The 11,984-nt window shown below is 48.5% G+C and overlaps 1 protein-coding gene across 3 annotated transcripts in view; it reads left to right on the top strand.

Moving 5' to 3' along the window:
* CASC4 (cancer susceptibility candidate 4) overlaps window positions 1-3,510 on the top strand; it is a 41,877-nt gene extending 38,367 nt beyond the window's left edge. Inside the window, exons 10-11 of one of the 3 annotated variants that reach the window (XM_015418515.1) lie at window positions 225-311; window positions 2,449-3,510. In XM_015418515.1, coding sequence (XP_015274001.1) covers window positions 225-311; window positions 2,449-2,519 — 158 coding nt within the window. In that variant the 3' untranslated portion in view covers window positions 2,520-3,510. Of the gene's footprint in view, window positions 1-224; window positions 393-2,448 lie in introns of all 3 variants that reach the window. The other 2 variants (XM_015418514.1, XM_015418516.1) reach the window with 2 other exon arrangements.
* Window positions 3,511-11,984: the final 8,474 nt, after the last annotated feature.

Raw genomic sequence — 11,984 nt, 5'->3', positions numbered from 1 at the left:
CTGAAAATTCAGTCCCAGTGGGATGCTTGCCTCTGTTTGCAGAGAGCGCTTTTAAGGCCTAAAATGACAAGGAACAACTGTTTGATACGGAGAACCTTCAGATGCCTTCCTTCCTTCCTTCCTTCCTTCCTCCCTCCCTCCCTCCCTCCCTCCCTTCCTTCCTTCCTCTCTCTCTCTCTCCTTCTTCCTTGCTTCTGACTGTGAACCCTTTGCCTACTTCACAGGCCGGTTCTTTGATGAGAATGAGTCCCCTGTGGATCCGCAGCACGGTTCTAAACTGGCGGATTATAATGGGGATGATGGGAACGTGGGTGAGTATGAGGCAGACAAGCAGGCTGAGCTGGCTTACAATGAGGAAGAGGATGGTGATGGTGGTGAAGAAGACGTCCAAGGTGAGCTTGGGCATCCCACTTGTGTAGCTCCCTCAGTTGAGAGCCTCATGGAGGTTGTGGCAGGGCTAGCTGCTGGGAAGGGGGGGGGTCTGGCGAATGGGCGGTTGTTGAGTTTGGCTGTACTAACCGTTTCTGGAAAGCTGTTCTGCATGTGGGATAGCTTAGACATTTGAAGCAACCTCTGCTTGAAGGTGTCATTAACTGTCCAGTGGTCTTGACGTCTTAGTGTTGAACTTGGCTTTTGCATGTGATGGCATCGGCTGTGATAAACCCATTAATCTTATAGGTATCCGGTCACTTCCTCTGTTCTTGTTGCTAAGAACTAACATGGCTGCTTTTAGAGAATTCATCGCTTTGTGGGGGAATATTTACGTGTACCAGTTTCTGGTGTGTTGGCATGTAATAAAAGCCCCCAAATATTGGTAGCTGTTTTGTTTTCCCCGACTGTCTTGAGTTTTAATACCTAGATGCCTCTGTGATATGTAGATTCGGTGGGCCTCCCCCTGTACCACAGAAACATTGCTTCCCACATCATCTGTGTGCACAAGTCCCTTCTTTCATCTTGCATGCTCCTCACTGTATCTGCTTCCTCACTGTATCTGCTTCTGGTGACTCATGCATGTGGTATTGAATTGTACCCAGACTGCATCCTCCACTGTTTGGAACAAAATAGGAAATGTCCTTTTTATTGCAGGTAGAGGCATGAAATCACTTCTAACGTCCTGCCTTCTGAACCACTTAGGGCCAAAACTAGTACCCATATTCATGTCCCTGTCCTGAAGAGCCCGTGTGCCGTTCCCATTGATTTAAAAGTACCTGGCTCATGATGGCTTCTTTGAAGATTCTTTTTGTAACTTCCATTTATTTATGAGCACACCGTTCCTAGAAATACTCTCACGAAACGGCTGTGAAGTTCATTTGCATTTGTTACTTTCAACAGCCACCTTTTTGACTGGGGTGTCCTCGGTCTTCTAGTTTCCTTAACCTCTCCTCCCCAAGCTGAATCTTAAGTGACAGAACTTTGTGTGAAACTTAAGAGGAGTACACGGTTAACAAAATCTTGGAAACCCCTTTTAAGTTGTTGGCATCTTTCGGATAAGACAGCCATTTTGGTCCCTGCCCAAGTGAACTTTGGTAGGCCTGGCATACGCCCAGGGGACAGAGCTGGCGTCATGTTCAGTTATGCACGCTCTGACTCACACAGCACTGTACGACATAATCATCTGCACAGTACATTTGTTGTAAAGCTTTATAAATGTATTCCTACCAGAACCCCTGATGGGACTCAGTCTTAATTAAAACTTTAGTGGTGCTCTTCAGAACACTGAGCATTGTGTGTGAACCGTTAGTCCTACCATTTCTTATACCTGTCGTGCATGTGGGTTGTTGTTGTTTTTTTTAATGCATGGTTACATGCATGTCTGAGAAGTGGTGTCTCTTGTCATGCTTCTGGTTAGACATACGGCTTTCTAGATGCCCGTGAACAGGTTTTTGATTGGGTGTGTCTGCAGACTCCCTAGAGCGGTACTCCTAATTCTAGTCAGTACTTTGATAGAAGTCTAGTTGGCTAGAGTTCACCGCTAGAGAAGCAGCATAGCAAAATAACTCTTCTTGTTGATTCTCATGAAGCAGAGAGAGGGGGGAAAGTTGGTTTCGTTTGTAAGTTCTTGTAAATTTAACAGTGGAACAGGTCTGAACTGTAGTTTACGTAAAGATACTGGTAAGTGAAAAGTTCTCTGGTAAGAGGTAAAGAGGCATGGTTCCAGGCAGGAAACCCGCTGAATTTTCTGCCCTCTTGAAGGCGACCTTCAGTGACAGTTGCCATTCCCAGCAAATATACATACCATACCAGGATGCTGTTTATGCACCTTTCCCGTCCTTTGAATTGATTTGGGATTATTGGGAATATGGTGGGGGGGCGGGGCTTGGGAGTACTGTGAATATCGGGGGGGTTGGGGGGGGTAATCTCTCTGGGCGTGTGCTTGACATGAGGTGTTGTGGGGGGGAGGTTCCTACAGAGTTGACTTAGTTTTGGCTTTCCTCCTTTCCACTGCAGATGATGAAGAGAGAGACTTTCAAATGGATATTGCGGACTATGGAAAGCAGCACTTCAATGATGTCCTTTAAATCCCTAAATGACTTTCGCCTGAGGAATCCTGCAACAGAAATGAATGGAATTAATTCTTCCTAGTATTTACTGTAAAAGACACTGAGAATAGTAGCATCAGGCTACCTATAAAACACAGGACATTAAGTGATGGAACGCAGTGGTCGAATTCTGTATATATGTGTATAGTTGTATTTTTTTTTTTTTGCAAATTGTATTATTAGAAATGGTTTCTTCTACAGCAAGACAATTAATACTCCAGTACAATGGAAAACCAAGTGCCCCTTAAGCTAATTGAAGTCAGTGGGCTTAGGTATGCCTAACTACATAGGGTCAGGTGGAAAGACTGTAGCTTTACTTGTACCCCTTAAGTTAACAGCTGACATTACAAAACAACTTAGGCTAACCATGTTTATGAAAATAAGCAACTTTGTAAACTGGAAAACTTGTACAGTTTGTATCTGACATATTAATGACTTCATTGCAGAAATAAGTGTACAGATGGGACACCTTTTGATACAGCCGATGTATTCATCCATACAAGCCAATCATTTCATTTCTCTTGCTGTTGTGGTTTGTATTTTACATTACATTTGAAAGTTGACTGAAAATGTGTTCTATGTGTTTCTAAAGATTCTTTCTTGAGTATATCAAGGAAGATCTATGTGACAGTGAAATTTAGTGCATTAATCCTATGTAAGATAATATAGTTAACCATAGGTGAGTGACTAAAATTATCCATAGGGAATTTGGCAATAGTATAGGTATTTTTTATAGAATATGTGCCAGGGTTTAAATTGGTTAAGGTATAGCCAGTATTTCCAGCACGCAAGAGCCCTTCGCCTCTGCTTTTAAAGCAGTGGTTTTAGTCATAAGCAAAAGACGAACCTGTCGCAGTGACTAAAAGTACAATTTTAACTTGCTATTAAACTGACTCCTGATATGTTTGACTGTCAGGCAGTGCTTTGTTGCACCTCCAATGTTGTAGAAAGAATCGCTCATCACATTGGGCATGTTCTTGTGGTTTTGTGTTTTTTGTCTTCTGAGTGTAAGGGTGTGTGTGTGTGTGTCTGCTAACGGATGGTTTAAAGCACTTTCTGAAGTTTGCAGAAATGGTTATATTCACTTGTTCTACACTCCGAGTGTCAGGTTATTAACCCTAACTAGTTATCAACAAGGGCTACTGTGAATAGAATTTATAGGTCCTATGACAGGGTTGATTGTACTTCACTATTTCTGTACTCAGGTTGAAGTTCACCTCAGTAAGGTAAGGCTCATTTGTGTTCATTTCAATGGATAATTTGCATTAAATGAAAAGGACAAATCAATTGTTTATGTACATATATATATGTGTGTGTGTGTGTGTGAGAGAGAGAGAGAGAGAGAGAGAGAGACCATTCCTGCATTTTTATTTCCATGACACAAAACTGTCTATATTTTGCACAAAAGTTTAAGGCTAAGTCTTTTTGGAGGTCTTATTTCCTTAACGCCTCTGTGTCCATTGGTCTTCAGTATTGTATTTTGTGAGTTTACTGTGATACTTCTGCCCCAAGTTAGCTGTGACTCTTAAAAGGAATCTACCAATGAAAATCAAAATTTAATAAGTTCTAATAAAATGTAATAACATTTTAGATTTCATGTACTGCTTTAAATAACCGGAGTACAAAGGTGATGTGAATAAGGTGTGCTGTTAGCCTTTTGTGAAGGCTGATACTTCAGTCACCGGGAGAGTTTTACGTAGCTCTTTGAGTGTTCCTTCTCGTCCTTGGAGCCCATTGGTATGCTCATTTTAGAGATGGAAGAATTGAAGCGAGGAAATAGTTTTTTGGGGATGATCCCTGAGCAGAATTTGAAGCCTAGATGTTCCCAGCCAAACACTCAGTGATACTGATCACTTTCCCAATGAATTCAGAAGTCCGTCCCAGTGTCCATCCCTCCTAGTACAGCTTCAGACTGAGGTTTCGGGGCTGTCTTGGTTCCAAGATTGGATCCACAAGGTCCGTGCTCTTGTCGCACCCTTTTGTTTTCCACTGGGCATAAGAGCCAGTCAGAGCCACCTTCGAAGACGTTCAGGTCTTAAAACACAAGGCTCCTCCTCTTTGTCTACTCTGTGCTTGATCAGTTGTTGCAACTCAAAAGACCCTGGGGGTTATCCTCAGCCTCTGTCAAAGTATATTTTGCTGTAACTTCACTTAGGCATCCTCCAGTAGCAGGGAAGTTGATATTTGTTCAAACTGATGCTAAGTAGCCTTTTACCGCTCCCCCCCCAGTTCCTCTCTGGATCCTTTCTTTGTTTTTAATCTAAATTAGGTGCACAGACTCCTTGAAGCTATGGCCCAGTGCCCCATTTCCCCTGCTGGTCTATGAGACGGCCTTTTTGAATGGCCATCAACAGGATGGCATGGTCCTCCACTTTCCAGAATTCCCCCAATGTCATCCTGCCTCAGTTTGGGGTCTTCCTACCTGCGGTGGTCTCTCAAGAGGACTGCATGGCCAGTCTTTTGTTCTCAGTTCTAAGTGTTCTCTGCTCACACCAGGAGGGTCGAGGCAACTTTATTTTGTTTTTAAGTCGGTTACAAGTTTTCTGTAAAGACCCCTGCTTTTTTTCTTTGTTCTTTTCTTCTTTGGCTGGCCGTAGGAAGGGATGCACCGTCTGGGCGGTCCAGGCAGTTGTGCTTTGTTATGCCTCAGTGAGCGTACCATGTCCTTTCCAGGTGACACTCCACCCCACCGAGGTCCTTGCCTCCTCAGCAGTTTCCCTACAGGACGTACCACCAGCATACGAAGTCTGCCGGGCAGCTACTTGGTTCCCCTTTTCGACTTTTGTCAAGTGCTGTTTGGCTGACGACAGTTCCAGAAAAGACGCAGCTGTGAAGAATGTGGTCCGTTTGTTCCTCCACCCGCCTCCACGGTAAGTCAGCTTGCTCCTCTACCATTCTGGGCCTGCCCAGAATCTACAGAGATGGAAACGGGGTTGTGTGTACTGTGTAACTGTTGTGTAACTGTGCGGGCATGCATTCCCTCTCTGCTTCCTTGCCTGTTATGGGTCCTCTTGGCTTTATCAGGGGATCTGTCAGTGGTAGGAAGAGCTGAGGGAAGGTGCATTCCTTCTCCTGATAGCATGTGACAGACTGGGTGGGTAAACATCAGGAAGAAGAGTGCTCTTTGCATCACAGAAAGCTCTTGACAGCATCACAGCTGGCCTGCAAAGGCGGCCACTTGATGAATAACAGAACAGAGTTTGGGTGTCCAATGGCACCTTTAACTGAGAGCCAGTTTGGTGTAGTGGTTAAGTGCGCAGACTCTAATCTGGGAGAACCGGGTTTGATTCCCCACTCCTCCACTTGCACCTGCTGATGTGACCTTGGGTCAGTCACAAGCTCTGGCACAGCTGTCCTTGAAAAAGAGCAGTTTGTGTCAGAGTTCTCTCAGCCCCACCCGCCTCACAGGGTGTCTGTTGTGGGGAGGGGAAGGGAAAGGAGTTTGTAAGCCGCTCTGAGACTCCAAGTGAAGGGCGGGGTATAAATCCAATCTCTTCTTCTTCTTCTTCTTCTTCTTAAGACCAACAAAGTTTGAGGGCTCTACTGGTAGCAGGAGCTCCTTTGCATATTAGGCCACACACCCCTAGTGTAGCCAATCTTCCAAGAGCTTACAGTAGCCCCAGTAAGAAGAGCTCTTGTAAGCTCTTGGAGGATTGGCTACACTAGGGGTGTGTCGCCTAATATGCAAAGGAGCTCCTGCTACCAGTAGAGCCCTAAGCGCTTGTGTTATTCATCTCTCTTGATGAATAACAGTTACAGGAAATTATCAGCCTTCTTTCCAAAATACTATAAGCAGAGAATTAAAGGTGGAACTCCCCCCCCCACCTCTGCCCACTGCATCCCTCTCAAAAATGTTGCCCAAGGGGTCAGGGGACCCCACAGACTGCATTGGGAATAATATGGGGATCTGCAGTGGTTGGAGTCTTGGAGAAAATGCCCCCCCCCCAAGTGGGGGAGGAGCCCTTCCCCTGGTGGAAAATGAGCTTTAGATCCAGCCCTACACATGTGCCCTCCCCCTCCCACTCAGCTGGTGGCAGGTTTTAACTAATACCGCACATTCTCTCTTAATGGCAGGGTTCTAGCCGAATGTGTGCAGTAAAAATGTTTATTTATTAAAATATTTATATCCCTTGAGGTTCAAGGCAGTTTACAGTAATACTGAAACATTTTCAATAAAAAATAGCAAAAAAACAAACAAAAACCCTGTGAAAGTTGCCAGCCATTCAAAAATATATGTACATTTCTTAGATGTTATAGTAGACACAAAGTCTACATTGTTTTCCTTCATGGAAGTGATACCTCCCCTGTGAAAACCAGCCTGCAGGTGTAGAAGTAGAGACACTCCATGTTTGCTCCAGGAAATGGAACTACATTTTCTTCAGTTCGAGAGCCAGTTCGGTGTCGTGGTTAAGTGCGCGGACTCTAATCTGGGAGAGAACCGGGTTTGATTCCCCACTCCTCCACTTGCACCTGGCTGGATGACCTTGGCCAAGCCATAGTTCTGATAAGAGCTGTCCTTGAAAAAGAGTAGTTTCTGTCAAGAGCTCTCTTGGCACCACCTCCCTCACAGGGTGTCTGTTGTGGAAAATGAGCTTTAGATCCGGCCCTACACATGTCCCCTCCCCACTCCTCCACTTGCAGCTGCTGGATGACCTTGGGCAAGCCGTAGTTCTGACAAGAGCTGTCCTTGAAAAAGAGCAGTTTCTGTCAAGAGCTCTCTCAGCCCCGCCTACCTCACAGGGTGTCTGTTGTGGGTAGGGGAAGGGAAAGGAGTTTGTAAGCTGCTCTGAGACACCTTTGGGTAGTGAAGGGCAGGGTATATATCCAATCTCTTCTTCTTCTTCTTCAGCGATTTGCACTGTAAAATGTAGGAATAATTCCACAATACTGCCCCCTCCCCCCCCCGGAACAAAGAGGCTGCTTGCTGGTGCAGGCGTCTGAAGTTGGAAGGCCAAAGGTGTACAGGAGCAGGTACTTGGGCCTCGAGTCCACCACTCACACCTCCGGCACATGTTTCTTGCCCATAATGCTGCTGTGAGCTGGGCAGAAGAAAGGCCGTGGTCCTCCGGGTGTCAGACAGTGTTTGCAGTCAGGTGAACCGAGGAAGGCGGTGGTCCCGTGCCTGGCTGCCACTACCTGTTCCCTGGCATCCTTGTTAGCCACACCTGTCTGATTTGCAGAAAGCAGCTGGAACATTCGCGCACAGCACACACAGCGTGCCTTGTACGCTCGGTGGCACTCTGACTGAAGAGAGGGTAGTGTGTTAAAATACATTTTAGAGGCCTCGCTTCTTGGTTTTTGGGTTAGGGTTTCTGGCTTCCCTGAATTTGTTTCTATGGCAGCTGAGAACACGGAGAATGAGTAGAGTAAGGTTTAGCTTGGGGCTGTGTTTTCCAGTGCGGTGGTTTGCATTTTGTATGATGCCGTTGCCATGGAAACAGGTACCCGTTCAATGCGAACAATGGTGGCACATTGCAGGCACTTTAAATTCAGCGGCTTGCCTTCAGAGCGATGTTGGTTTCAAAAAAAACCCTGAAAGAATTTCCTCTTCTGTGCGGGTCTAAAGCTACCTAAGAATAGTGTGATGTGCATTAGCTGGCAAGGGTCTGTTTTATAAATAGCAGCAGCAGCAGCAGCCCTCTGAGTAGTGACGTGTCTTCAAGTGAGTAATCTCACGGAGCAACCGCTACAGCCTGGTGGCCTGAGTATAATTTTTTTTTACTATGCTTAAAGAAAACGTTCCAGGAGAGTGTCTTGGGCTATCTGGATAGTTTCAGGGGTTAGCCGTATTGGGCTGCAGTAGAACAGCTGTTAAATGCAGCTTCGCCATTAGAACAAGACATGCTGCTGCCACGTCAGGGCAGCAGTTCAGTTTCTTAGACAGCTTTCTTGGATCCCAGGCGGATGCAAACACGGTGACTTCCTATCCTCCTCCTCCTCCGTTAGCATAACCAGTTCTCTTTCATCAGCAGGGCAGCGTTTATCTGAACAATCAGAGTGCAAACCCAGAGAGGCGGCAGGGTGAGGAGTAGCCTCCAGCCACAGCAAGCGGCTGGCTCCCCCTGCCCTGCCCTTCCCTGGCGGATCTGCTCACCTGGGTGAGTGCCTGGCAGCTCCTCCGCTTGATGCCAGTTTCTGCCTTGAAGGGCCTGTCAGTTCTCCTCTGAGTCCTTGCAGGTGGGCAGGGCCAGAGAAACAAGGCCGGGCCCTGCAGCTGGGAGGCCACGAAGCCAGCTGCCTCGTTCTTCGCCAGCCCCCGGAGAGCGCCACCTCAGCCGTCGGTGCCGTACTTTGAGTGGGGGATAAATCACAGCCCAAACCTTGAAAGCCTTGAAGATTTGCGCAGCTGTGGTTTTCCAGACACCACGCTAGCATTTACTTGAAAGGACTTCACGCAACTCATACCCTGACCTGCTGTCCTAGAAGAGTGTTTTTCACGGGGAATAAGCAAAATGGAAAAGACTCAAGGTGGATTACAGAAAACAAAATGGTGCAATGTACACACTCTAGTAAACAGTGCTGTAGTCAGACACCGACAAGTAGTCCGTTAAGTGCTTTGGCTTCTAAAGGATACGGAGCATAAAGGCTGGGCAGGAATGTATTTGTAGCCCATTTCCTCTGCCAGGACCTATGTGGGGTCGTTCATTTGGGATTACTAGAAACGGCTTGCTCCCTACCCCACTAGGTGGCATCATGCTAGAAGCAGCCTCTGGAGTGATAGGCAAAACGGGTGAGGATGAACATAATCTGGCCGCTTGTGCCTAGCTGTATTTCATTTGTGTGTATTGCTTTTCAGTACAAAAACCACGCTCAAGGGTTATGAATGAATATTTTCAGAAGTGAGTTTAATAGGACATGTCCAAGCAAAAAGGCATCACAGTAGTAGCCTGTGTACTTGCATAGGCACTGGCAGAGTTGGTGAGTCGTTCGAAAGATGGTTTATTAGGGATGGGATTGAAAACAGAGCAGCCTGTATTGTAATGCTCTTGTATAGAGCAGCGATGCACCCCCACTTGGAATACTGTGTGCAGTTCTGGCAACTGAGATGATCATGGGGTTGGAATGTTTTTCCTACGAGGAAACACTTAAGAGAGTATGGGACTTTTCAATCTTGAAAAAGATGGCGGGGGTGGGAGATTAAGAATGACTAATACAAGGGCCCTATGCAGAACTTAATTCCACATTCAGAAGCAGGAGGCAACATCAGGGGAAAGTGGCCTCTCTATGCCCCTGTTGGTCCTCCAGAGGAGCTGGTTGGGCACTGTGTGAAAACAGAATGCTGAACTAGGTGGACCGCGGGTCTGATCCAGCAGGGCTCTTCTGATGTTCTTATAATGTAAAGAGGAAGAGTGAATGAATGCCTCTGAACCTGTTACTGCTTTGTGGTGCTGCACAAGACATGCTGAAGCTGCTACTTTCAAAGGAAGGATGCAACTGAATTAGAATTTCTGTAAAAGAATGCGCCACCCCACCCCCCACCCCGTTTCCTCACCATTTATTTACACCCTGCGTTTCTTGCTCAGCTTCAAAGCGGATGACAGAATATAAAGTGCAGTCAAACCCCATAAAACAGTTAATGAAAATGCAATATGCCCTGGATGACAGAAGTACCCAATTTGTTCATTGTCTTGTTGTCAAAGTCAAGGTGTGATTTAAGCGGTGCAGAAGGTGGAATCATGAAGCCAACAAAAATGATAAACCAGTACTGGAACTGCATCAGGTGCCTGATCAATAACCAATGGAGTGACTGAGGTGCTGCTGTAACTTAAAAATGGCAATAAATGAAGCATCGAGCCTGCCTGCATTTCCTGAAAAATCTGCTCCACACCCCTGTCTCTTTTCAACGTTGTGACATTCAGTTTGCTGAAGAGGTTCCGGGGAGCCTGAAAGCGTGCATAGCCTGGGCCCTAATAAAAGCTATGGCCTGGATTTTGGCCTTGCTGAATGGGTGTGAGATGCCTGCACTACCTAACTGGGCTGTGGCCTTCTGTACTAATTAAGAGTCTGGTGTGATCCTCCTTTTACACTGGTTTTAAGAGAGCCAGTGTGCTATAAGTGATTGGAAGGCCCAGGTTCGAACCCCTTCCACGGAAGCTTGCTGGCCTGGGTGACCTCGGGCCAGTCATTCTCTCATAGCCTAGCCTGCCTTGGAGGGCTGTTGGGAGGATAAAATGGAGGGGAAGAGGTCAGCCGCTTCAGGTTCTTATTGTGGGGAAGGGCGAAGTGTATAAATGGAATTCCAGGTGCCCCTTTAGGTGTACTACTAATCATGTCTCACTCTGCATCTCTCCCCCCCCCAAAAAAAAATTCTGTCTTATCAACAGCTGGGAGCGGTCCTCGTCCTCTGCCAGGGCTGATTATTCTGAGATAGAGCCAGATGTCTGTCTGTCTGTCTGTGCCAGTAGGCCAGAGAGTCCAGCAGCCCCTGAAAGACCTAACACAATTTGGGGCAGGGGAGGAGCTTGCGGGAGTCACTGCAGTCACATCTTCAGGCACAGCTAGCATGTCAGTCTGCCTGTCCTTGTATCACGAGGCCGATGGACCTCTGCTCTGTAGGGCTGAAGGTGGGGCCTTCCAGAGAGGTAAATCAGGATGCGTCCCCCCCCCCCCCCCCCCCAGTCTGGCCGGAGCAGGAGTCCGGCAGCCCCCTGAAGGCTAACACACTTTGTGGCAGGAGTCAAGGGCCCACTCCTTCAGCTGGGAGAAGAGCCAGAGTCCGGCAGCAGCTCCCAGCAGGACGAGCCAGGGGAGGGGCTGCCCTGAGAGGGGCTCTGTTTTTTTGCGCCCCCCCCCCCCCGTTGCTCTGGCGGCCTCCGCCACGTGGGCTCCCTCCCTCCCTCTAAGCTCTGGAGTCTCGTGAGCCAAAATCCCACTTTGCGAGCGACTGGCCCTTAAAGTTGCGAGCGAGGGAGGGATCTGGCCGCTGCATCGCTTCGTCTGCTCCGGAGCCGTCCGTTCCTGGGCGAAGGCGAGCGTGTGTGAGCCGGAGGCCAGGAGACGGCGCGCCGGCTCACGCTGACTCGGCTTAGAGGGAACACTGCGCGCCCCCCCCCACCCCGGTAGCTCCGCGCGCGCCGCCGGGGCAGGGCTCCGAGCCAACGATGCCCGCGGCCGCCTCCTCCCCTCCCGGCCTTGGGCGCCCTGCCCTGCCAAGGGGCCCCCGCCCCCCGAGGCTGTGGCCGGCCTCTCGCACGCCAGACCGGCCCGGGCTTGGAAGGCCTCCCGGCAGAGCCAGGGCAGGAGCGAGCGCGCCCCCGGCCGGGTAGGCTCCTGGCCGGGCGGCCCCCTCCCTCCCCGGGGCGCGTGCGCAGTGCGTCCCCTTGCCCGCGGCCCGGCCCCTCCCTCCCTCCCGCCCCTCCCCTCGGCCGGCGTCATCATCCGGGTCCTGGCGTGCGGTGCAGCAGGTCGGTAGGCGGGAAATGGCGACTGGCCGCGGCTGCTGAG

The sequence above is a fragment of the Gekko japonicus genome, unplaced genomic scaffold (genome assembly GCF_001447785.1).
Source record: "Gekko japonicus isolate JY-2015 unplaced genomic scaffold, Gekko_japonicus_V1.1 scaffold275, whole genome shotgun sequence".
Lineage (NCBI taxonomy): Eukaryota > Metazoa > Chordata > Lepidosauria > Squamata > Gekkonidae > Gekko > Gekko japonicus.
This window is presented reverse-complemented; position numbering and strand designations above follow the sequence as displayed.